Raw genomic sequence first — 26,924 nt, forward strand, 5'->3', positions numbered from 1 at the left:
TCGTAATGAGCAGTGTGGGAGATTACAGATTGCCAGACCAAGATTATGCAAATAAATTCATGATGGAAGAAAAGTTTGTGAAGCTTCACAGTCCATAAGTATTTGGATGAGTGCCATCAGATGCTGGTAATTGTCCCAGCTTAAAGGAAAAGATATGCCTTAATAATACTTCCTTCATCTGAACATTAAAATCAGCTACAGAAAATGCAGGTTGTTTGAGAATGAAAAAATACCAGTGTAAAACTCAACAGGTTATGGAAAAAAAATCAAACCTCTTTGACTTGGAGGAAAGCGAAGTCTATTTTTTTTATCATCCTCTGGAGTAAAACATTTGTACAAGTGATCATCCTTTACACTGCAGAGAAACTGGAACCTAGTGGAAACAAATCGTTAACATGCTAATACTTTTAACAATTAAACAATAAAAGCATGCTAATACTCTTAACAAGCCAGCAGAGCAGAAATCAACATTATTCTTGTAAAGTCTTCCCAAAAATTTGGGAGTGGTAGACATACATTTTTCCTGCTAACAGTTGCAGAAGAATATCTTTCAATCTCTTCTTATATCTGAAGTAATAATGACAAAAAGCTTGCTCTCTTCATTGTACATTGATGCTTGCAAAGAAGGGACTAGAGATAAAACTCTGCTTGTTTCATCTGGAGCACTGATCTTACAATGAAATGTGACCTAAACGAGCTGAGCTGCCAGGAAAGATGAATTTTTACTCTGCATTACTAATAGCAAAGTGTCTTCTGAGAAATTTCTTTCAGGTACATGTCTGCACTAAGACCTCACATCAGGACTGTACTCAGTTCTTTACCTTTCTGTACTGAGACTTCACGAAGTCTCACAGAGATTTTGGCCCTTCCCTGAAATAAATTACCAGCCCAGAGTAGCAATTAGGTGGAACTGTAATCAAAACCAGGAATCCTAGAAGCATCATGCTGTGATGCTGCCTAATATGTTTAAACACTACGGGCCCTGAGTTTAGGCATAGGAAATCAGGCACCCTGGAAGACTCTGAGATTCTTCAGTGTTGGCATCTCTGAGTGGCTTGATTAAAATCAGTGTTTCTTCAGAGAACAGCATCCCTTTGGCTGATGGAGTAGTTGCTCTGGGGGCTTGTGAAGAGGATGCAACTCCAAGCAGGTGTTGCCACTGACGCCTTGCTAATGGCATAGCCACGTGAAGGGAGGAGTTGCCTTCTTTCTCCTTTCACCCAGCCCTGGCCCTTTCACTGGGATTTTGGGGCCAGTATATGGTCGTTCCATCTGATACTGCTGGAGAAGAGGAGGTCCTGAAAGGTAAGGATGGGCTGCTCTGAAAAGCTTGAGCCAGAGGGAGAGAGCCTTAGGGCCTAGAAAGCCAGGGGAGTGGCCAGGATTGTGGCAACCAGGGTGTGTGTTGTGAGTATTGAAATAACTTCTGGTTCTTCTAGTTAAAGCTTTTTCCAATCAATTATGGATTATCTGGAGGGTGGTGAGCTTTGTTCCCTGCTTGAGGGGAATACAAATACACTTCCTGGCTTTGAAGGGAAGGAGGTCTTGTGGTGAGAATAACAGAAATTATGGGTTCTGGGTTTCATTGGGTCTAGTCCTTGTCTCTCTTGCAGGTCATGTTTTCTGCTAAAGAGACAAAATACTTGAGCAACCTTACCCCTACTCTTTGTAAAAAAAGTGTAAAAAGAACAATTGCTGTTATAAAGGATTTGTAAGCCAAGTGATGGAAAGAGCTGTAGAAGAACTAGATAGTAGAAGGAATATGTCTATGGTTCAGAATTTATATATACACATATTGAAAAGAATATGAAGGTATTCAGCTAAGTAGTTGTTGTTCCAATGTCCCTGTAACATTGTTTGCATGTAGTCACGGAGAAGTACTATACTGCAGTGGATATTAATGTATGAATCTTGCTTTTTCCTTTTAAACTTATAATTGTGTTATGTGCCAGGTAATTTTACAGTGTTATTACTTGATGTCAGGTTGCTTTTGCTTATGTGAGAAGTCCCACTGACTTGGATGAGCTATTTCTGAGAGCAATTGCTAATCTGCAGGAACAGATATCACACAAAGGAAAGTGTTGATGGAGGTATTTCCCTTCTTAAATGTCTGCATGGCTAACAGCCTGGCTTTTATCCTGTTGTGAAGCAGGACAATCACAAGTTCAATTCTCTTAGCGATCACATAGCAGGATTGCATGTTAATATATAAAATTACCTCAATGAAAGGTGAACTGAGCTGAAAGGTCTTCTTTTTGCTGTGTAGTAGTCAATGCCTGTATTTCAAAGCCTTACTGTTAGTCAAAAGCTCTCAGAAATATGTGTTTATGTTATCTCCTGTGAAAAGCAGTTTGTGTGTAACTAGTGAGAAGGTATGGAACTTAAACCCTGCCGCCTTCCAGCATCTCCTGGCTTTGCTGAACTCCACAAATATTGCCACTTGATACTAGAGTAAAATTTTAAACTGTTAATGAGATGGATGAACTCAGTTCAGCATATTTGGGAATTACTATTGTATTTGTTCCTAAGCTTTATTTTATTTCAATTAAAAATGAGTCATTAGTTTCTAGTGGCCACACCTCTGAAATATTTCTTAATAGGCAAATCATTATATTCTGACACTTATGTGCTCCCTGATCATTATGTTTTGAGAATTGTATGTTCTCAAGTGTTAGTTCTCCTATACTTTATCTCTTCCTTTTTATTAGTTGTATCTGGTAAGCTTTCTACAATATTTAACTGAGGGTTTCCATTCACACAGTGTTTCAGTTGCTCAAAGGGAAGTTGAATGTGCTTGGAACATGTCTCTAGAGTGGTCAGGCAGAGGGCAGGTGGAGTGAGAGCTGCTTGATGAGTCTTGAACAGGCTTAGATGTTTGTTTGGCACCAGGCTGCTTTGTCCAGGGAAAGCTGAGATGCTCTGGGCCATATGCAGAAGCAGAACTAGGGGAATTAGAAGCCCTGGTCCACAAATGCAGTTGTTCAGGGTACTTTGAGAACTCTCAAGCAAGTTGGTATTTCAGCAGAGATTTTTGAAGGCTTGCACAGTTGATATAAACATCTAATCTCTGTTCCATCCTACTTCAAACACTTTTGTCCTGTTTTTTTTCATGTTTGCCCTGCTTCTTATTCTAAGTGGAGCTCCATGTTTGAGAAGTATCTCATATGGCAACTGTGGTAATATCTGACATGTCAAGTTCTTGGGGATTGAAGGCAACCAGAACTACAAGGAGGGCCACGTTATCCTGGAAAGAGCTTTGGTCCGAGAGAGCAGTGGATTAAAGGAGCATGTTCTGTCCAATAACTTCTGAGGATACTTGAGTCTCTTCTCAGATTCTCTTATATCAAAACTGAAAAAGAGTAACATCGGCTAGCATGGAGATAACCACTGTAGATGCAAAACTGCCAATCTTGCAAATATTCTTGAAAACACTTTTATTAGTTTTGTGCCTGGAGACTTGTGGGTTCCTTCTGAGTGACTGGGAGAGTAAAGTCTTTTTCCAGACTCAGTGTAGTAGAAGAGCAGTACTGTAGAGCCTTTCAGTTTTACTGATTTGAGTGTATTTTTGTCTCTTAATTTTTTCCCATGTGCATATGTAGACCTTCCCCACCACTACCTCCACTAGTGTGCATTATGTTAACTGCAGGTTGCAGCCTGCTAAAAGTGCCCAAAGGCAAACTTGCTTTCCATATGGTTTCAAGTCTCCGCCCTCAGATACAGAAAAGGGATTTTCCATGGAGCATGACTTATGCATTTTGAATGCTTTTGCAAATGTAAGGAGTTAAATAAGTGGCTGAGCTCCCAGCTGCCTCTTTTGGTTTATGATAGCAGATTGCCCATAGAGGGAAGTAGCTCAGCAGGAGTCACCTTGCTTCACTTCTTATCTCTGAGATGGCCACATACATGAATCCAAAAGTGCTGAAGTTGGAGAAAAATCTGATCGAGCACTAATTGTTGAGATAAGGTCAATTCAAGTCTTTAATATAATGCATAATAGAGTTCATTGTTATTACATTAGGGAACTTAATTCTTCAAATGCTACCTAAAACCTTCAATGCCCCCGTTCTAAGTTTCTGAATCAAAATTAGAATTTCCATTCCATTAAACCTGTACTGAAAATGAACTTGTGGCTTGAGAACAGCATGGAATATGTCTGTGCTTCTCCACGGTGTGTTGAACAACAGCAATGAACACCCCAGCTATGCAGAAAGGGCAGGAAACTGGTAAAAAGGGAAAATAGATTCATGAGGAAGGATGTATAAAAGCTCGTATTTCCTGGGAGCAAAATCTCACTTCTCATCCATTGGCAGGGTTGGAAGCAAAAGTGGCTTCATATCTCACTTCTCTGTATCTTATGACCTGTGGGATGGGGGCCATTAGAACTAGGCAAACCAGTATTGGCACCAGGCCCCCAAAGTAATCGTTTTCCATTCTTTGTGTTTTGCTACAGTCTGTGTCCACAAGTACCCCTCTGAAGTTGAAGATGGCTACTTCAGAAGCAGTTGCCTTTGTCTCTGTAATTTGCATTGCATCCTGTCTTCTGAGCCTGAGGCTGTTTTTTGCTATGCTGCCCTGCTAGACACAGTTACACCTTGCTTGCAGTTGGCACATAGTGAAATAATACATTTCTTCACAGCTCAAGAGCGCTGCCTTGCTTTTATGGGTTACCTGACCCATGACTGGTTTGGGGTTTTTAAAAATAATTTAATTTTAGTGGTAAACATTTGGTCTGGATCATCTGCAGTTCAGTTCACAAAGCAAACCGGCTCACTCATTATCACTTGGCTTTTAAATCAAGGCTTGCTTTCTTAAGCAGAAAGTATTTACATGTGAACTGCGGGGCTTGATTCTTCTCATCTGTAAAGAGAAGATAATACCTAATGCTACAGGAGCCAACAGCCTAAAATTTCTGCCTTGTTTTATCTGTCAGTTTATAGCAGTCCCTTCTGGCTTTCTGACCTTCTCTTCTAGCAAGTGCAAGGTGGCTGTGGAGTTCTGGATGAGAGCGCTGTTGAGGGATAGTTAGATGGTTTAGGTCATCTTCCTCAGATTTTGGAGGCCAACATGGTATGATAGTTTTGTTTGGTTTGTGATTGTTTTTTTCACTTTTCTGTGGGATGTTTTGGTTGTTTTTCTTTCTGTTTGCATGTTAATACTGTTTAGTTACTTGATGTTTGTAGCTGTAGGAAAGCTGCTGTGCTGATGCTGGAATAAAATGTGAGGAGGCTGTTTCTGTCAGCCAGCAAATACAGCTATGGCACCTCTCCCATCTTTGGCTTCTTGGGAAGGTACCAACATCTGTCTTATTCACACTGGCACATGCCTCATAGTACAGAGGTGCAGAGCAGGTTCATAAAACCGCAGTGGGTACCACGAGGCATGTGTCATGCAGCTGCACTCACAGGCATACCAGAACTAGTAATTTCTTTTTACCACTTTAATGCCAGGACTAGTGCTGTTCTAAAGCTATTGTTCCTATTTGCAAAGTGGGTTTTCTGGCCTTAACTCTTCACTATTGGGAGTGATAAACAGCCCTGCCTCTGTCTGTGGAATCAGTTTTGAATATGTGTGGCAAGTGCCAGTATTAGGAACCACTACTACCACAGAAGATACAGATTAAGAAACAGAATTTACCCAGGTATTCTTAAGCAGAAATATTTGGTGTGCTTATTTCATTGCCATAGCTGTGTTTGGGATGGCTAAGGGAAATAACCAACATCTGATAACAGCAATGGTGCAACTGAATGGAAAACATGGGTACCTCATGCTGCTGGGAAATGACTGATTGCTAAGATTGTCATTACTAGTCTTCACCTTCCCCCCCCACCCCTCATCATCAATTAATAGTGTTCAGTAAGTGAAGTTCATGGGAATCTAGGGGTGATTTTCAAAGGAAAAAAGGTTTTTAGATATGTCAGTTATGCTACTGGTCAGGAGAGGTTCTGTGTCTCCTATGGCACAGCCAAGTTGGCTTTCCTTTGCTGGTTGTTATCTCTCTATTTCTAGCCGAGACATTCCAGTAGTAACTGCTCCCAGGGTGATTGGCTGATGGGTGAGGAACCGGCCTTCAGGGCTCAACCTGAAGAACTCAACCTCAAGCCAATGCAAATCAAACTGCTGTGCTATTCAGCTGCATAGCTAACAGGGGGCAAAATAAAGCCTTGCTTCAGGCACAATTACCTCCTTTTACAATACTCATCTCTCCACTGCTCACCCTTGGAATTTTGACCTTGTGGTGATTTTAATTTTTCCTCTTTAAATACAGAAAATTAATTAGAAATGAAATTTTCACATGGTCAGGAACAGAAGGCATCCCAGGAGTGGTACCTCCAGTATAGCTTTACTTTTAGTCATCTTGAGTTACACAGCGAGAATGCCACAGGCAGTGACTCTGCAACATTACAACATGCATTTAATCCTAATAAGGAGGGAGAGGCTGTGGCTAACAAGTTGTTTTTCATCTCGTTTCATTTCTAAATACGCTGATAGCCAGGTCTGAATCATGAGTTTGGAAGATAACTTAGTGCTTTTGTCAACCCCAGCACTGTTTAAGGGAACACTTTTGCTTCCCCCTTGGGAGACGGTGTCCAAAGGATGCTGAAGTTACCCAGACTCCAACCCAAAGCCAGGTCATCTCGTTTTATTTCAGATTCACACCTCAGATTGGGACTATCTAAAAGGTTCATTTAGTTTATGTACATTCCAGATAGACTCCAGAGGAATATTGGCTGATTTCTCAGCATGGCCTTGGTGTGGTGGGGTTTTGTATTGTTTCATATAGAACTAGCTCAAAGGGCTGTGTTTGGCATTATGGCTTAAGGGTCTGAATCCAGAATTTGCAGGCAGCCTTGGAAGGAGTCTTCTCTCAAACTTTATTTGTTCTCCCCAAAGCTTGTGTCCTGCTAGGACACTACACTTGTTACTTGCTTTTTGTTCCAAAGATAAGAGGATCCTGGCATCCTACCAGTTTCTGAAACAGAAGCCTCCCCAGGAACCTGCTGCACAGGGTGATAAAATACAATCTGATTTTACCTTCCCACCTTTCCAGTGCTGTCCCACACACTTCTCACTCCTGGATGGAGCCATGGTGGGTAACATTCTGCTCAACAAAAAGTCACGCTAATTGAGGACAGACAGTGGGTTTGAAAGAGACATGGAAAGGAGTAGTTGGAAATGTAGGAGAGCAATTAAGCAGCCAACCAGTGTCCCCTTGTGCCCATACATAATGTGTGCTTTGGCCAGTATCCTGCATCTCCCCAGGGGATGCCTGGGGAAGGTCCCTTTGCTGGGTGCAGCAGGAGAGTGCTTCAGACAAGGTCCTTGAGTATTGCTCCTTAAAGTCCCCCTCTGGCAATGGCTTTACTTTTACGTGCCCTCTCCATGCCTGCCTGCATCTGTGGAAGGTGTGTTTTGAAGCTAAAATTTTCATAGTGTTTAACCCCTTTGTGTCCTTTGCTTTCATGCATCTCCCGATCTGAAGACAGCAACGTGAGGCAGATTGGTAAGGAGAGGCAGGTGTGGGTGGAGAGGGAGCCGTGAGCAAGGTTTCTGAGCAAGTGAATGCAGATGAGCCACGGCTGTGTGGGGAGGAGTGAGGTGGTAGAGCGGCTAGCTCAGGAGAGGTCGGAGTGTGATGGCGAGTCGGCAGCCCCGTAGGTGGAGGAGAGGAGAAGGGTAAGGACGGGGGGCACGTTAGAAAGGGGATGTAAGGGGCAGAAGGTGGGCAGGCGGCGGTGCAAGGACGGCCGAGGGAGCGAGCCCGGGGCAGGGGAAGTGGGTCGGGGTAAGGCGAGGACGGGAGGGCGTGTGGAGGGCACAGGGCGGTTAGGAGGGGAAGTGGGCAAGAGGCCACGCAGATGCGTGTACCCAAGGAAGTGGGCGCGGGGCCGGGTGGGGGGCTGGCTCTTCGGGCCCTGGCCCCGCCCGCGGGGCTTCCCGGGGGCCGCGGTTCCCGGCACGGCGGCGGGGGGCGGGCGGGAGGCGGCTCCGATAAAGGGCCGGGCGCCGGCCGGCGCGGGCAGTGCGGAGCGGCTGCCGTGGCCATGGGGATGCTCAGCCTGCTCGGCTTCCTCTCCTGCGGGAAGAAGAAGGTGAGGCGACCGGGGGCACCGGGGCAGGTGGGGTATGGGCACACTTGGACAGGTCTGAAAGCTCCTGGGCTGGTGTGGGTGCAGCCGAGGTGTGGGCGTGGACGTGCCCAGGTAGGCATAGGGACACTCCGCAAGCAGGGTGCAGGTCTCTGGGCAGCTGTGGCAGCACTGGGCAGGTGAAGTGTGGTGCACCTGGTCGGGTGTGGAATTGTCCGGCTAGGTGAGACCTGGACAAGTACAGGAGCACTAGGGTAGGCATAGAGGTATGAGCTGGGATGGGTATGGGGGCATCTAAAGATTGTTTTGTCTCTCTGTGGGTCCCTCTCTCACAAGTCCATGCTGTCCTGCCCAGCGATCAGCTAGACTGGCAGTCCACCTTGCTCTGCCAACCCTGTCTAGCTGCCCTGCCCAGCGATGCCAAGGTGCTGCTCTGGACAGAGAAATGAGGATATGTCTTCCCCACTGCCTAAGAGGCAATCCTGAGACTTCCCTCTTCTTCTCTTCCAAGGACTTCAGTTTGTCAAATGAAAAAGATGCCCACATCAGTAACAGTGATGAGAACTTGGAGCGTGGCAACTGGTCAAACAAAGGCGACTACCTGCTCTCCATGGTGGGCTATGCTGTGGGCCTGGGCAACGTCTGGAGGTTTCCCTATCTCACCTACCAGAACGGCGGAGGTACCTGTATTGAATGGCAGTGCTGGGTGGACACACCTTGCTGTCCTCGGATGTCCCTCCTCTCTCTAGGAGCGCCAGTCCTGAGGCTGGGCATGTTTTCTTAAAGCTGGATGTGCGCTTATGGGAATGGGAGTAGGAGAAAGTCTGTCCTTTTTGAGTACCACCTGAAGAGGGAAATAGTATTTAGTTTTAATTTTAACTTCCACTTGAGAACTCCCTAACTCTTCTGATTTACTCACAACCAACTTTCTGTCAACATGCCAATATCTTCCACTTGCCTAAATAGCTGTTCTCTCTCCCCAATGTGTACCTTCCTGATATGTTTATGGAGCACAATTGAACCCCCTCTCAACCTTTGTTTTGCCACACAAACAAGCTAAGCTGGAGTAATTATGCAAGCTCAGTAATTATCTCCATCAGATACTTGGGAAGTGCAAGGCAGAGAGAGCCTCTACCTGCTTACACAATAAATTAGTGGCAAAGCCAAATGGAGGCATTGACTTCCCTGGCTGCTAGTCCAGAGCTTTGTCTACTTACCAGGCAACCACTGGCAATTAAGGAGGGTGTAAATGCCAAGTAACTGCTGAGGACTTGCTAGTATGTACTTACTTGCTCTGTCTGACAGTCCCTGGAAGTCAAATTCTGATCTGTAAATGCAACATAGCCCTCATAGCTTTGCCTGGAACACAAGGTGGCATTCGTGGTACAGAAGTTTTATTGGAGTGGGTTTGACTGACTTGTACTCCTTATGGTTAATGTAGAAAAGTGTGAAAACACAATAAGTCATGACATCAGCCCTTGTGCTAGATGTCTCTTTCCTATCTGCTGCACCAGAAAGCTTTGTGTTCGAAGCATAGTTGTGCTGCTGCTTGTATCCTGCTCTGTGCCCCTTACTCAATATTGATAAAAATAACTGTCACATCCTTGTTTCGAAACATGGGAGTAATCCCACTTAATTCTGTGGGACTATTTCCTTCTGTAAATTACAGCAGCTATTTGCAGTTCCCTGTAGAACTGGGTCCTCAATTGCTTTAAATTCACTGAGTGAAAAGGACAGATTTCTGCAGGGATATCAGGTGGTATTTAGGAAACTTCTGCTCTCACTTTCCGTACCTTTTGAGCACACACAGAGATATGCTAGTCCCTTTCACAGAACAGGACTCTCATTGATATCAGGTTAATGTGCACTTTAAACCAGCCTCAAACAAAAGCCATGCTCAGATGCTTGTTTGACACAGGAGTCAGCCAACCATAGAAAATAACTTTTGTGCTTTGACGTCCAGCAGTGACTCTAACAGGATAGTTGCAAATCACAGCTAAGTACATGAAGGAATCATTCTGTTCCTTTTTAATTTAAAAGCTGGAAGATGAAATAGAAAGCAGGCAAAATACATGGTGCCTGCAGCTGAGCAGTGTTCCTGCTTGTGTGAGTAACAGTATGTCTCAAAGAGTTTTTGGAAAATCCTTTTGGTTCTGTGAAAGAAGCCATCCCATGTAAATCACCCATTCTCCTGGTAATGTGTGTCTCTTCATCATAGGTAGTGTTTAATCTTACAGAAAACAGGATTTGCAAACAAATCTATTCTGCACTAAGCTCCAGAGTGGGATATTTGAGGAGAGTGGATGGGGAAGGAAAATGTAAAATGTGATAGAACTCTGGTAAATACTGACAGATTGTTTTCTGTGTGTGTGTGTTTGTTTTTTGTCCCTCTCAGGTGCTTTTCTTATCCCATACACCCTGATGCTGGCATTAGCTGGTTTACCCTTATTTTTCATGGAATGTTCCCTTGGGCAGTTTGCCAGCCTAGGGCCAATTTCTGTCTGGAGGATATTGCCATTGTTTCAAGGTTGGTGCTGTTACGTTTTCTTAGGGCTTTTTTAAAAATCCTACTAATAAATAGATATGAATTAATGATTTCTTCACCAAGTTATTGATTCTGAGAAGCCAATTTCCATGTAGAGAATACTCCCAGTGTTACAAGGTCAGAATTATGTTCACAGGTAGATATTCTCTATTATTCAACTAATAAACAGATATGGATTAACCGTTTCCCCATATGGGTTGTCAGTTATGAGAGGTTTTGTCAACGATTTTCCTGGTATTAAACAGCATACTGAAGCTGTCCAGGCAAAAGGAAATCCTCTGTGTGAGGGGTAAACCTCAGTTAGACACCTGGCACTGTGTGCAACGGATAGAAAATCATTGTTAGAAGTTAACTTAGCTGTTTCTTTACACTGTACATCCTGTGTAGCTCAGTTCCATGTTGGACAGGCTAATTTTGTGTTTGTCTGACAGCATTGGCACAGGCATGTGAGTCCAATTGCTTTATATTATGCTTTGCACCTATTAACTCACTGTCTTGGGAGTCATCTGCTGCTACGACTGGCTAGACTCTGGCTTGTTAAGGTGAGGTGCTTTTTGTGATAAGAGAAATAGTTGCACTCTGTAGTGCCAGTTTGTCTGCCTCTGTGAGAGTTTGAATTTGATAGGGACATTTAGGTGTTTGGAAGAAGCTCTTCACTGTGAGAGTGGTGAGACAGGTTGACCTGAGATGTTATATGCCCCATCCCTGCAAGTGTTGAAGACCAGGTTGGATGGGGCTTTGAGCAACCTGGGCTAGTGGATGGTATCATTGCCTATGGCAGAGTGGGTAGAACAAGGTGATCTCTAAGGTCTCTTCTGACCCAAAGCATTCTATATTTCTATGTGCTTTACTCACTCTTACCCACCCAGTTCCTTTACTGATGGGTGTAAAGGGCTATGCAATTGACCTTGTTTGTCCTCTTTATCTATCAGAGGAATTAACATAGGAACAAGGAAGTTTCTTTCTGATGCAATAAGAATTTTACTTGCCACCTTCTACAGATATTAAAGGGATTACAGTCTGGCTGGTTGCCTAAATGTTTATTGGTTTTGACAGTCTCCATTCTGAAGCACAAACAGCTTTTCATGAGAACAATGTATTTAAAGCAAAAGTCTAAAGATACTGCAAATCTTTTATATATCTATGAAGATACACACTTAAATATAGAATCATAGAATGGTAGGGTTGGAAGGGACCTTTAGAGATCATCTAGTCCAACCCACCTGCAGAAGCAGGTTCACCTAGATCAGGTCGCATAGGAACATGTCCAGGCGGGTCTTGAAGACCTCCAAGGAAGGAGCCTCTACAACTTCTCTGGGCATGGTCTCTAAGATGATTGGGACAGTTTGGCAGGCTTTCCCAGACTTTCAGAAAAAAGCTCATTTCAAAAAAAGGAGGACAAAAGTATTATTGGTATGGATTTACTGGTCTGTGTTGCTTCTCATTTATTGTCAAAATAATTCATTACAGTGGTATCTTTAAAATGGCTTGATCAGTCCTAGTAGAATTCCTTTTATTTAAACAATCAAAGCTTCCCATGGAACTGGGAGAGAACAAAATACTGAATTTTTCCTTTAGGCTTAGCAACTAGTCCATTTTTTTCTGCAGGTCTGATTCAAACCCTGTGTCAAAACCTCATTTCAGAAGGTCAGTTTGGGTTGTACCTTTGTTTCATGGCTTTACTTTTTCCATGTTTGGTTACTGTTGAAACTTATTTAAACAAACTAAAAATAACCTCAACTTCTTCCCAAGTAGCCTTTTAAAAATTCAGTGAAGGCTGCCTGTTGGTTTTTAGTTTTGTTTCCAATGCAGGTTTAGGGTAGTTAAGTTATTGTCTCTACCTTTTCCTAGGAGTGGGCATCACGATGGTCATCATCTCGACATTCGTGGCAATCTACTACAACGTGATCATTGCTTACGCCCTCTATTATTTGTTTGCCTCATTTCAAAAAGTTCTGCCATGGTCTGACTGCTTTTCCTGGGCAGATGAGTTCTGCAGCAAAACACGATTGGGTATGGTACTTAACACATAGAGCTTAATATTACTGTTTTGCAGAAGTAGATTTTTGTACTATTTTCCTAGGGGAAATTACAGGAGCAAGACAGCTACCTGTGGCTTGAAAAACCTTTCCTGGACTTCCATCTCTGAATAAATGAGAGTGATGCTTGTCTGCATCACTTCTTCCAGTTCTGGGTGCTTGGGAAATCTACAGAGCTGGGCTGAAACCTCCTTGTTGCATCCTTTTTTCTTTTTAACTCCTTTAAAACCTAGGGTTTCTTCTAGTACATACAGCCCCCAGAAGTAATGCATTCCCATTTCACCAGGCTTCATGGCAAAGCAAATGCCTTCTTTACATGAAACAAGAGTATTGCTATAGCTTTTATGCAGGGTTCTTTCATTGCTTCTTGCCTCCCTTGTGGCTATGGTAATCTTGAACATCAGCAAGGCACTGCTTTCACAATTTAACTGTTTAGAACATATCTCCATGCTGTTGTTCTTGATCCTTGGCAGCCCATGTACAGCCGAATGTGTTTCCCTATCAGACCAGTTTAAGACAGAAGTGAAGTTGGTGAGATAATTAGTAGCAGCTGGAAATGTAACCTCTGAGATTACTAAAATAACAAGGACAGGATCACAGTGGATTACATTTGAAGTGTTGATGTAATTGTAATTGTCTTTACAAAATAGCTGAAAATCTCTTCCAAGATCCATTGGCTTCAGAAAATGAAGCTTTATGTAACAAAAAATTGATGCTTGCTTATGGGTTAAACAAATTTTTTTTAGCCTCAAATTTGTAAGTGCTGGAGGAATGCAAAACTGCAGAAGCTGTCCTGAAATAGGCTTCAACAAGGCTTTTCCAGTAAATGCTGCTATAGAATCCTTTACTGTATGTTCTGGCAAAAATCCCAACCCCAAAAACTCCAGCTTCCACCTCAATCTGCTCCCCCTAAGGAAGAAAACATTCAAAGAGCTCTAGTAAGCCCTCTGCCAAAATAAGATGAAGTTGCAAACCAGGACTACAGTCTTAACTCTCCTCAGTTGTGATTTTTGCAAGTAGCCTTGACAATAAGTGAAAGGTGGAGCTGAACACACTAGATTCTTACTGTTTTGATTTACAGTCAAAGAAACAGCCACAGCTGCAAGGGAGAGTTCTAAATGTTGTTAACAGGCAAACTGAAGATGCAACTGTTTAGAAATAAAAAAAAACCCCAGACTATAACAACAAATAATAGTCACTGTGTTGATGATCCCTTTTTCTTGCTTGCTTTCAGTAAGCGACTGCAACGCAACCTTAAATGGAGAGGTGATTCATCTAAACTACTCGTTCATCATAAGCAACAATCTCACGTGTATAAATGGCACCATAAACTACAAACCTGTGCAATTTCCCAGTGAGCAATATTGGAAGTAAGTAAATATTTTAAAGAAATTGCTAAGAAAGCATTTCTTTAAATGCTTTGTATTTTTGAGTGTATCTAGTCAAGGAGGGGGTGGATGTGCAAATCCAGGCAGAGTGGGCTTAAAAGTAATTTGTGTCTGGGCCTTTAGAAGACCAAAAAAAACCCCAAAAGAAGCAAATGAGTCAACCTGTAGCAAGCTGAAAAATAATCCAGCTTAAAATCCTCTTCTCTGGGGTCCTGGTAGGGGCTACATATAACATATACTTTTTTTCAAGGGTTACTGTGCAAAATATATTCACCTTATTCTGAATTTGGTCTTGCTGTGAAGTTTCTTTATCTACATGGTTTCAATTTGCCTTATGTTCCTTGTGTTCCTGGGAACTGTTTTTTCTTATGGACTTTTCTCCTGCAATCAGACCTTCATGGTTAGCACAAAAGAGCTGAGGTAGTCCTGATGGGAGATGCATGGAGAGCTGAGGGCTGGTAGATTTCATTTAAAGGAGGGGAAAAATGAAGTGAAATGCTCAATTTTTCAATGCCAGTCATGTAGTTCTAACTGCAAACTCATGGAAACTGCTGCAGGGGCTTGTAATATCTGCAAAAAACAGCTCACTTTCCTTCAAGAAGTAGCTGAAGCATGTGTTGCTCTTGCTGTTGCCTTTTTCTCACAACCATGTTTATGGCTTCAGTAAAGTGGCTCTTCAGCGTTCGAGGGGATTGGATGAAACTGGTAACATTGTGTGGTACCTGGCACTCTGCCTCCTACTGTCCTGGATGATTATTGGAGCTGTGCTGTTTAAAGGAATAAAATCTTCTGGAAAGGTAAGTTAGGAAGAGCAAGTAGCACACTTTTGGCCTGATCACGCCTTTTGAATGTCAGTTGGACTAGGGGAAGGTTAGCACAAGGCGAGATGCAGGATGCATTGCTGTCCCACTGTCCTCTGTTGGACTCAGTGTTAGACTCTTCTCCTGCTCCTTGGCTTCGTAACTGTTATATAAAATAGGAGTAAAATATTGATTACACAGCAATTACTTAACAGATGGGTCACAGCTCCACCAGGGCTGGCTGTATATTTGAGGATCTTGCTGTCGTGCAGGTGATTCCAGCTGAGTTTTGGCTGTCACCTGGCCTGCTATGATGGACATGTGCACACACCCTGGGAACACCCGGCAATTATTTGCACCTCCAGACTGAGATGTTTGGACAATACAGGTCAAGTCCAGCAAACAGATATTCATGTGCAGTTTCCTGCCAGATTGTGAAATGTTATTTGTACTCAAGATTTCAAGTTGCTTTTACTGACTAGGTCCATAGGTGCTTGTTTCAGACTCTGTCCCTGTGCTGGAATACCAGCTGCCTAGAGTTTTCCCTGGGCTAGGTCAGCTCCTCTTCACACTTCAGGCAGGGAAGAATGAAGTTCAGCCTGCCTGAGGCCCTTTTTCTGGTTTAGTTCCTTCTCCCCCTACTCTGTTTTTACCCCCATGTTCCATCTCCATTGCTTACTACTTCAGTTTCTGTTGCTTTCATTCTTTCTCTCACCCTTTCTGCACTGATTTTTACTTTTCTTTTTCCCCTTTCATTTCCTGATGTCATTGTGCCTTTCTGTGGTGTTCTTATTGCTTGCCCTTCTTTCCTCAGTCTGATATCTTCTCCTATTGTCTTTTCTATTTGGAGCTTTCAGCCCTGCATCTCAGCACTTCAGGGTGGAGTATCTGTTCTGCTGCATGGCTCCTCTTAATCTCTCATTCTTTGGGTTCCTGCTAATTGGCTCTTCCTGTTGTCACTTCTCTTCTGGCACAAAGGTAAGCCTCTTTAAGAAGCAAAGTAAGACTGAGAAGAATCTAGCTGGTCAGGAACAAGTCAAAGATGAAGATCAGAGGGAATTGACTATTCCAGACAAATATGAAAATGGCAGAACTTCTCATGATGGTGCAATGCTATGGCTTGGTGAAACCAGCAGTACCAGCTCAATTATTTGTCTGTGTAACACTGAAACTAAGACTAAGAAACAAGGGTATTGTTGAACAGAGCCTGCATGATAACAGCTCTGCTAGTCCTGCTTCTGGCCTCTATCCCATCACTGCTAGAAATTGTGTAAACAAACAACAAAAAAGCTCTGTGTCTGAGAGCACCTAAAAGTCCTTGTTCCCAGTAAAGAAAGCTTCTAGCATGGTGATTGATTTTTTTTGTCTGCTCTCCTGCTCACTGCCCTCTCCTGTCCTGCCAGTCCCAACAGGAGATAATTCCATCCCAGTCACCTGATTTTTACTGGCTTTCAGTTCGCATTTGCTAGAGGCATTGCCTAGCAAGGGACCTCTTGGGTATTTGAGTCCCAGGCCTTGCCACAGCAGTATATCATGTCAGAAAACATTTCTGGAACTGGTCAAGCACTCTCTGTAAAGTGTGTATGTCACTTGGACCTTCTACTACTGCTGGAATGCAGCTCCAAAACCAGCTAAGCCAGATGCTTTAGTGCTTGCCATGCATTCACTTCCTCAGTCGGTCCTTTGTTTTTCATCTGTACCAGCAGACCTTGGCCTTAAACATGTCCTTTCCCCCTGCATGGGGGTGATGCCTCCCTTCTCTTCTAATGTGTGTCCACTCCTTCTTTCTGCAGGTTGTCTACTTTACTGCACTCTTCCCATACGTTATCCTGCTCATCTTGTTGGTGCGAGGGGCCACCCTGGAAGGTGCTCTGGATGGCATTGAGTACTACATTGGGAAACAGTCCAACATCACCAAGCTGATGGAGGCAGAGGTGAGAGGTGGTGTCAGCCCTGGGAGCACAGTATGCTTCTGTGCTTCTATGGTCACTTAGAGAGCAATTTCTTTTTTACCTTTTTTAATCCAGTTAGATGCTTCTTCGTATCCTGCTCTACATTTTTTATCTGCAGCAACTCCCAGCTCTATTGGAAGTCCAAACCTATTCTAACTACTCTAGGTACTCTTAATCTGAAAAACAGCCACCCTTTGCCCTCTCCCTGCCACATCAGACAGGGTCAAGGACTGCAGCTCTCGGGACCCAGACTGGAGCTTGATCTTAGGAAGACCTACTGAGAAAGTTCTTGCTGTGGGTTCAAGCATTGCTCTTGTCTGTGCCCCACTTGCTTTGGTTACTGATACTTTCAAGAGACTTTATCAGAAGGTTGAAGGGACTGCTGATTTTGAAATTCAGGCTGTGTCTTGCCCAGGAAATTAGTTGGACTGAGAAGGGCACTTTCTGCAAAGGAAGCCTGGATATTTGGGTTTTTTTGTTCTGACTTATGCCAACAGTAGTTCTGTCAAAAGCAGATGTAAAGTGTGTCACGTCTTATGTGAACATTTGGCACTGAGGGGCTGCAGCAGAGGCAGAAGTGGTTTGTCTGAATCACAGTTTGAGGAGCACACGTGAGAGAGCACATGGAATGTCTCACTCCTGTAGCCTGGTCTTGGTTTTCCGTATTCATAGGCACTGTGACAAGATTTTTATCTCAACAACCCACATATGTGAATGAATTGTCTCTCTTCTTTGGGGTTAGCCCTATAAAACTTAAATATTTAGCAACATAGTTGGGATGTGACATTTGGAGATCACAGAAGATACTGTTTGTACTTGAGACTGTGAGGTCAGCAGCATGCTATATCCCACCCACTCTGAGATTCATATGAAATAGAACTAAATATTCAGGCTAAATGTAGAAAAACCCTGGAGCTTCAAAAGAAGGCAGACATAAATGTTTGATACATACTGCAAGTACACAGTGATTACCATGTTCTTGTTTCTGTTAGGTTTGGAAAGATGCAGCCACCCAGATATTCTACTCCCTGTCCGTGGCGTGGGGCGGGCTTGTTGCTTTGTCTTCCTACAATAAGTTCCACAACAACTGCTACTCGGATGCTATTTTAGTTTGTGTCACCAACTGTGCCACCAGCGTATTTGCTGGGTTTGCAATATTCTCCATTCTGGGACATATGGCATTCGTGTCTGAGAGACCCGTTTCTGAGGTTGTGGACTCAGGTAGGTTGCTGCTTGTGCTATCCATGTTGAGGCTTGCTTTGACCAAGGCATGACAATAACCTCTTTCTTTCCACCACTTTCCAGGATTTGATCTGGCGTTTGTAGCCTACCCAGAGGCTCTCTCCAAGTTACCAGTTTCTCCTCTGTGGTCCTTCTTGTTTTTCTTCATGCTCCTGCTCTTGGGTCTTGACTCTCAGTTTGCCACCATAGGTGAGTGGCCTTTTAAGTAACCCCTGGCTTTTCAAATGAGTATTACCTTTCCTAATTGTACTGCTGAAAACCCACACTTCTTTTGCAGAAACACTTACAACCACCATCCAAGATATATATCCCACAGTGATGAAAAAGTTAAGAGTCCCTGTAACCCTGGGTGTGTGCATAGTGCTCTTCTTTCTTGGTCTTACCTGTGTTACCCAGGTAAGACATGAAATTCTTTTTTGGCAGTGGATTTAGTTATGCGGCAAGTGGTGAACTCAAGTCAAAATGTACGTTCCAAGTGTTCCTGTTTGCATGGATCGATCTGACAGATTCTTGGATCCTGCCAGTGTGCCTGGACATGCAAATAAGACGTTCCCAGAGGGTAGCTTGATGAACCTAAGGTTTTCTGTGATTATTGAACCAAGATGTGATTTTAAATAGAAGGTCTGTACAGAGCCTGTGAACCATCAACCTGATTTATTGCTCCTCAGTTCAGGAGATTGTTTGTGCAGTCTTACACATACAGCAATCTGTAGTGCTGTGGGTACCACTGATAGATGCCAATGGGATCTTTTTGTTTAGAACCAACTACCAAACAGGACAGGCTTTGAGAATGGCCTATTCACACTATAAAGAACTACTATCTCCTTAGTATCTATAGATTGCATGGTTACTTCTCCCATGTGTGTGTATGTACACGTACACACATAAAAGGAATTTGAAGAATGGTGTGTAAAATTTCTTGAGACAATTGCTTTTCATGATCAGTCAGTTACACTCAGTTCTGTTCATTGCAACTACTCTATCTAGAAGTGCAGATTTATATAAGTAGACTGAGAATGTGAAGAAGATAATTGTGGTGAATAGACAATTGTATGGTCAAGCAAAGCACGTAAATTATGAAACATGATGGTGAGGAAGCTTGCACAGGAGTTGGTACACAAAAGCCTGTTTCCTTTTCTATAATCCTGCTGTTGCATTCTGGTGTTTAACCCATGTGGAAAACAAACCTACCACAACTGATAACTGGTAGAGCTGTTGCTGTAGCTTGGTATTAAAACTGCAGCATCAGCTTTAATACTGTAAGTTCCAAATTTACATTTTGCTCTCAGCTGTTTATATATAGTCTATATACACATATATCTTGTTACTAGTATACAGATCTACAGCATATTGTTGAATGTACTTTTCAACTTGGAGTTATTTAAATGAAATAAGGTTCAGAAATGTGCACTTAACCTAGAGAACTTGGAATTTAAAAAACCCAGGCTGCTGGTTAGTTAAACTGGCTTGATCACACAACTTATTTTATTTGCATGAAGATGTCACTGGGACTGGGTATATTTTTACCTCTTTACTGGTTTTATTTCACAGGCAGGAATTTACTGGGTTAACCTAATAGATCACTTCTGTGCTGGATGGGGTATTCTTATTGCAGCTGTCCTGGAGATAATAGGCATCACCTACATTTACGGTAAATTATTTGCATTGAAAAGCCATCATTTGACTGCAATCCCAGGTACAAAGTATGTGGGACATTTATTACTGCAATAAAGCATTTATAACTTAACTGACTGAAAAGCTTCAATGGTTACCACAGAAGTGGAGAACCTGGCCTTGAGCATTGCTTTCCCTTCTATCCCTTTTGAGTGTACCTTCAAGGGAGGCACCTACTTTACCATGCACTGTCTTTCCACAGGGGGAAACAGGTTCATTGAAGACATTGAAATGATGATTGGAAAGAAGAGTCGTTTATTCTGGCTGTGGTGGAGAATTTGCTGGTTTTTTGTAACTCCTGTGCTATTAATGGTGAGTGTAGGTGACTGCATTGTGTTAGTGTGACAGAATTTAGCAATTTGATAGAAAAGAGGTTTCCACGTGAAGATTCAGGGCTGGATGTCCAGACTGTGTGTAAAGACAGGTTAAGACTGTGCCAATGAGATAAACTACATGCTATCTGTGTTTTCAAACACATGCTGCTCCTCCTTGTGTCCTCTCTAGGAGAGACTGGACCGTCAGATCAGTTGCGAGATAGCTGGGCCCACACTCAGAGGAGTAACGCAGAGCAACCAAATTGTGTGTTTTAGCAGCTGGATTAGATTAATTTCAAGCTGTGAGAAAATATTTTGAAAACCTAGGTTTTTCCACTTTGAGAGAAATCCCATTTTTGGGAGATGTCTGGCTTAGGTTTGCTCTTTGGATGTGCAGCTGCTTCCCTAACAGATTTGTTTCAACGTCCCGTCACCTGTCTCAGTATTTCATTACTCCTGTACTTCTAATTGTGAGTGTAGATGGTTGGATTATGTTACTGTGAGGTAATTTATTAACATTTCAAATCCAGGAGCAATGGCATGTCACTCTGGCCAGCACATTACCTTTAATCTGTCCAGACCACAGTTTAGAAAATGCAGTTCATAAAATACCTTATTTCTGGAGCAATATTTGCCAAAGTTCAATCTCAGAGTCTTTCCTGTATTCCTGTAAATAACACAATGTGGGAACTGATGAAACAGAGAAAGGTACTGGGCTCATCCAGCAATGTATATATCCTCCAACATGAGATTTCAACAGAACCCAGAGATCAAGTTCTGTTTAAATATAGATGTACTTAAAGTGTTAAGGTGCATATCAGTGTTGTCTTTCAGTCCTGTCCTTCAGTCTTGCTGCTTGGCCATGACTGAACACCAAATCCTGCACAAACATTCTCATACTCAGAACACAAGAGGGAGCTGTGCAGAACTTATAGATAGCTTGTTTTTTTTATCCAACTTGGAAATGCAGTGCAAGTTCAAGTTAGCTGGAAATCTGCTTTTCTCTTAATCTTTTTGTCTTTTTTCTTTTTATTAATAGGCAATTTTAGTCTGGTCTCTGGTCACATTTTCACCCCCCACTTATGGCTCAGTGTCATATCCAGCCTGGGGAACTGCTGTTGGCTGGTGCATGATTATCTTCTGTGTCATCTGGATTCCCATCGTTGCTGTTATAAAAATAGTAAAAGCTGAAGGAAACCTTTGGCAGGTAAGGGCACAAAAAAAGCCATTGTAGCCTCAAATCTTGCTTTCCTTGTGTTATCGGGGACAACTGTGCTTTCTTCTCAAACATGTTCACTACTTTGAGGTGTTTGTTGATAGGATTTATACATTGAAACACATCTGTGGTAGTCGCATGAGGCAAATTTATCTTACTATGTTCTGGTAAGAAGACAAAGTCTACTTCTCTGAGAGAACCCGCACATCCACATGTGATTTTCATGGTGTCTGTTATTCCAGCTGCTTTAAATTCTCCAAAGAATTTCTATCACTTTCCCTGTATAATTTTCTAGAGTTTTTCCTGTCATTCCTCACACAATCAGAGTGGTAGGGATTGGAAGGCACCTCTAGAGATCATCTAGCCCAAACCTCTGAAAAAGAATGTTTCCCTCAATCAAGGGGTACAGGAACATGTTCAGGCTGGTTTGGAAACCTCCAGAGCAGGAGCTTCCATACCCTCCCTGGGCAGCCTGGGCCAGGGCTCCCTCACCTCAGCAGCAAAGAAGTTTCTCCTCATGTTCCAGTGGAATTTCTGTGTTTCAGCTTATGTCCATTACCCCTTGTCCTGTCACTGGGCACTACAAAAAAAAGACTGGCCTCATCTTGACACCCACCCTTTAGGGATTTTTAAGTGTTGATAAGGTCTTCTCCAAGGTAAACAGCCCCAGGTCTCTCAGCCTTTCCTCATAAGTGAGATGTTCCAGTCCTCTCATCATCTTTGTAGCCCTAAACGAGCAAATGCAAGATCTGAGATATGATCTTCTTGCCAAGCTTTGACAAAGAGTCTTGTTGGTCACAGCTTCCCATTTGTTTCCCTTCAGTGTCCAGAATCCACTGAACCCATAGACATTTGAATTGATTACAAAAACCCTGTGATTTGTTTGCCATTGTTGAGTTGCAGGGCATATCTGGCTTTACTGAACTTCAACAATAGGATCATAGAATCACAGAATGGTAGGGGTTGGAAGGGACCTTTAGAGATCATCCAGTCCAACCCCCACTGCAGAAGCAGGTTCACCTAGATCAGCCCAGACTAAGGTAAGACATCAAATGCCTTCTTGTTTTTTTGCTTTCCAGCGCATTGTAAGCTGTTGCAGGCCTGCAGCAAACTGGGGTCCCTACCTGGAATGTCACCGAGGAGAAAGATACAGCCATGTTGTAGATCCCAAAAAGGAAAAGGATCATGAGATTCCTACCGTGTCTGGCTTCGTATACACTCAACAATGAGATGGCCCTTTGGATCACAATTTTTTAAACATATGTGTGTTGTTTTTTTGTTTTCTTTAACTTTTAGAAAGTGGCAATGCAAAGCAACAACAAAAAGCAAATCAACCCTCTGCCCTTCAAAACCTGGCCCCCAAATGAAAGGGAGACGTGTTATTTATTTTTAGTGCTGTATGTTGGGGGAGGAACAGATAAATTAGACACTGAGATCTTCCCAGAGGTGTAGGTTGAGAGGGCAGCGATGTGCATTGCAGGCTCACCAGGCTGATGGACTGGGCATGCTTAACCCCAATATCCAGCTGGACTGTAGATATGGATGTGGAAGAGCCCAAAGAGACATCCTGGTGTTCCTCATCTACAGGGAATTTGACTCAAAGTGTTGTGCTTGCATACCCCGATGTGCTACAGGCAGTTACTCCCTTCTGCTGTGCTTTGCCACCCATGGTGGTATGCATTTAGCAAAGGTGAATGAGTGTGCTGCTGCCTGGCTCTTTATTAGCTCAGGGAACAGCAATAATTTTTCTCTAAGCCTTGCTTAGTGCTGTGAGGCTGCTCAGGATTTGATGTTGACTACAGTGTGTGTGTGTTTTTTGCATCTAAATGTTGAGTGGCAAACAATTGCCATCACAGAAAATAAGGCCTTATCGTGGTGCAAAACAGACTTCTCTCTTTCTCTCATTATTCCCCTTGGGATCCCCAAAGAGCCATCTTCTATATCGTGCCCCAAACTCAGCATTTATCTGTCTATAGTTCAAAAATCCCGTGTTTCCACATTCTGTCACAGGCTCTGCAGAATTCAATAGCCATTGAGCTCTAGTGTCTCCTGTCCTACGCTCACTGAGGCTTTACCTACCAGTTTGTTCTCTGCATCTTTCACTCAGGCTTGGTTTTCCTCTTCCAAAGGAGGCTCAAAAGTGCTTGTTAAAGGTTCAATGTTAGCAGTGTTATGGTAGAGCCAAACGAAGCAGAACTTTACCTCAAAGGAAAGGTACAACTGCCTTGTAGTGCTATTGCTCCAAAATTTGCCAAAATCATGGGATTATTGAAAAGTTAGGAAGCTTGTGATGCATTTGGGAAGCCAGACTTGTGTCTCTACCTCGGCAGGAGGAGGTTAAGTTAGGAGAATCTGACTTCACTCCTAATAAAATTGAATTCCTGAGAAAGAAAAAATGACCCATGGATTGAATGAACACATTTGTGCTGAGCAATGTCTTTCTTACTGTGATAATGGTTCCTTGGGAACCACGCAGCAGGGTTTCTAGCTGTCACTTCAACTCAGGGCTTTGTCACTGTTTCTGGACATGAAGGAGTGTGGATAATGGCTTGTTGCCCAAGCTGCATACCTTGGTGTATGTTTTATACTGGTGTTTTTGTGACAAATCAATACTTTATGGCAAATAAAATGTGATTTTCTGTTTTTAATGGTTTTGGAGCTGGAAAATGAGATTTTAGCCTTTTGTGTGGAGTAGTTGGGAGGGGAAGTTGGGGGTAAAGGAAGTGCTGTCAACTCTTCTATGATCCTAAGCCTTTGGGAGAATAAACTGGAAAGATTCCATCTCCAAGAAGCCTTTTCTTGTAGAAGTTAGGATCTAGCACAATAGCCCTGTTTTGGTGTGGGCTCAGAAGATGAAGCAATTGAGTGGGAATTTGTGAAAAGGACTGTGTGATTAGGGCCTGTAAGAGAAGCTGGTGAAAGAGACTCCTTTCCTGCACTCCAGTGGATCAAGGGCCGTTGTCTATCTATGAACCAGTAGAAAACCATGCTGTTGCTGGCCCTGGTGTATGGTGAGGCAGGGAAGGGGAGGGAGACTGAGCTTGCAAAGCTGTAGTGCTCATCCCCCAGTACACCATCTACTGGAGCTACCACAGTGGGCAGCAGGTCACACCTGGGAAGGGACAGGCTTGAGGAAGTTAGTCAAGTACCAAGTGAGAGCACTAGAGAGGTGGTGGGGAAGCAAGCTAGCCAATCAGCTACAGAAGGAATCCAGAAAAGGAGATGCTGGAGGCTAATACCAGCCATCTACTGCCTGCACACAGGACTCCTTTGAGACTTCTTCTGTTCTGGATTTGTCTTATGGGTCTCTAAGAGCTGTCTTTATGATGATGCACTGACAACACCTCCCAGAAGTGTGTTAAGACAATTTCTCAGGGGCTGGGACTCCAGTTTTTGTGCTTTGTCCTTTCTCCAAGTTAAGAAAATCTCCAAGTTCTGAAGGCCAGGTTTGCTCTTCTGGCCCAGGACAGAGCTGCGATTCCCCTTTGTCTTCATGTCTTGACGTCCTCTTGCTACATCCAGTTTGTTGGTCTCTTTGGGAGAGATGATTTGTCCCTTCTGTTGTAAACTGCTGGCATCTACTGGGAAGTCTCAAGGAGTATTTAGGAGCTGGCATTCGTATTCCACACCTGTCCTAGCTCTGACCCAGTTGCTGAGGGTTACCTGAAGGAGCTCAGTGCTACTCAGGAGGCAGCATGGACCCAGCTGTCATGGACATATTCCTCACCCATGCAGGCTGCTGCCCGGCATCCTGGTGTCAGCAATGCCAGTCCCTGCAGCATTCCTGGTAAGGGATGGTTACTTGTGCTGAAATGTCTGGGGTTTGGGATTGAGGGAAATAAAGCAATTGGTTCTGCTTTGGAACCAGCTAAAGAGGAGTGAAAGGAAAACTCTTGCAAAGAGCAAGGTAGAAGTGCAAAAGAAGGCTATTTGTGTTAGATTGACCCAAGACAGTAAATTTCACCCGGGAAAGAGAACACAAAGCTGTGCAGTTTCAAAAAGCCACATCTATAACATGGAAACATTTAAAAGGTGATATTTCAATGAGCATTTGTATAGGGATGAGGCAGCAACACAAAGGATGAGTTAAGACCCAAGCTTCTGAAACCAATTGAAACCCCAAACCTTATTTCTATGGTGGAAATTGGGCAGAGGAGTCAAGTCAAATGAAAAACAAAGTACTTAAAAAGAAGGGTTTCCTTTCCTCGATATCCCTCGGGCTGCAGGGCCGTGCGTGGACCAGCAGAGAGCAGCGTCTGCCCGCGGGTACTGCTCCACGCAGGGCCTGGGGAATGGGGGTGAGATCAGAGGTCCCGTTTGAAGCACTCTGTGGCTTCGAGCCCAACGCTGCGGTAGTCACACGGCCGGCCCTATTAATGCCAGTCTGGGCTCTGCAGGCTGAAGGTGACCATGGGTTGTTTCAGCAGAGCTGTTGTACCCATAAGTGGATCTTTCCAACCCCATGTTGCAATCTTGGGATGCTATGTGCACCCTGACTCCAGAGTTCCCAGAGCTCAAATGAGCCTCCTCCCTTTCTCAATGCCTAGGGACGAAGTGACTTTGTTGAGCTGTCCCCTTCCTGGCTGCTTTTTTCATTTGTTTTTTTAAGAAGTAGGAACACAGACCCAGAAGAAATAGAAGTCTTTGTTTTCTTGTTTCAGCTTGAGTTAACAGAATGTTAATGGTTGGAAGGGACCTCAAAAGTTCATCCAGTGCAATCCCTCTGCCAGAGCAGCACAGGAACTCATCCAGCTGGGTTTGAATGCCTCCAGAGAAGGAGACTCCACAGCCCATCTGGGCAGCCCCTTCCAGTGCTCCCTCACCTCAACAGGGAACAAGTTTTTCCTCGTGTTTCTTTGGAACCTCTTGTGTTCCAGCTTGTACTTGTTTCCCCTTGTCCTATCACTGGACATTAGTGAGAACAGCTTGGCTCCAGCCTCCTGACACCTACCTTTTACATATTTGTAACCATTAATAAGGTCACCCCTCAGTCTCCTCCAAGCTAAAGAGCCCCAACTCCCTCAGCTTTTCTTCTAACATTTTGTGGCTAAATGGGAGGGCTTTGTGTTGTTGCTTGGCTCCAGATCTATGGTTGTGGCTGTGTTGGATGTGGCCACTGTGGCACTGCTGTCAGGCTCCAAGGCATGGAGCATCTGCCACACCATTGTAGCATGGCTTTTTGGAGAGAGATGAATGAGAAGAGAGGTGCCCCAGTGTGTGAGCAGTGTGGGGAGCTTCACAGGAGTGAGGAGGTGATGGCACAGCTCACCTGTTGAGGGCAAAATTGCATCTTCCCTGTGAGTCACATTTTGAAAGGGTTGGGAATGCTCCACAAAGTCTGCTCCAGTAGAAAATCCCAGAATGTCCAAATTGAAACTGGTCTTGAAATAAAATAATGTCTGCTAGTCCCAAAGAAATTACAGGGCAAAAGGTTTCACATTATTGGAAGAACATGGCTTCAGTGATTTTGGTGATGTTTGCTTATTAGGCCAAAAGGTCTTTTGTTTTGAAAAGTCAGTAAATGCAGACTAGAAAGAACTGAAGATGAAAAATACTGAAGTTTGAGTGAATCAATGTTTTAAATTTAAAGAGATTTGTTAATCTGAGTGGCTTTGGAAGGGAAGTGAGTGGGACATTGACTTCTTGACATCTTGCTTTGGAATGAGG

At 43.4% G+C, this 26,924-nt stretch overlaps 1 protein-coding gene across 1 annotated transcript; it reads left to right on the forward strand.

Moving 5' to 3' along the window:
- The first annotated feature begins 8,032 nt into the window (after nucleotides 1–8,032).
- SLC6A14 (solute carrier family 6 member 14) lies at nucleotides 8,033–23,328 on the forward strand. Its single transcript, XM_062006395.1, has 14 exons — nucleotides 8,033–8,090; nucleotides 8,599–8,767; nucleotides 10,483–10,614; nucleotides 12,484–12,645; nucleotides 13,906–14,041; nucleotides 14,724–14,856; nucleotides 16,653–16,793; nucleotides 17,804–18,032; nucleotides 18,117–18,242; nucleotides 18,331–18,449; nucleotides 19,605–19,704; nucleotides 19,930–20,039; nucleotides 21,081–21,248; nucleotides 22,337–23,328. The coding sequence occupies exons 1-14, from the start codon at nucleotides 8,043–8,045 to the stop codon at nucleotides 22,484–22,486; spliced, it is 1,923 nt and encodes a 640-aa protein (XP_061862379.1). The 5' UTR covers nucleotides 8,033–8,042; the 3' UTR covers nucleotides 22,487–23,328.
- The last annotated feature ends 3,596 nt before the right edge of the window (nucleotides 23,329–26,924 follow it).

Source organism: Colius striatus, chromosome 13 (genome assembly GCF_028858725.1).
Source record: "Colius striatus isolate bColStr4 chromosome 13, bColStr4.1.hap1, whole genome shotgun sequence".
Classification (NCBI taxonomy): Eukaryota; Metazoa; Chordata; class Aves; order Coliiformes; family Coliidae; genus Colius; species Colius striatus.

Coding starts and splice junctions, on each gene's coding strand:
- SLC6A14 (XM_062006395.1), top strand. CDS start 8,043: ATGGGGATGCTCAGCCTGCTCGGCTTCCTCTCCTGCGGGAAGAAGAAG. Junction 14,042..14,723: donor CCCAGTGAGCAATATTGGAA/GTAAGTAAATAT, acceptor TTATGGCTTCAG/TAAAGTGGCTCTTCAGCGTT. Junction 14,857..16,652: donor GAATAAAATCTTCTGGAAAG/GTAAGTTAGGAA, acceptor TTCTTTCTGCAG/GTTGTCTACTTTACTGCACT.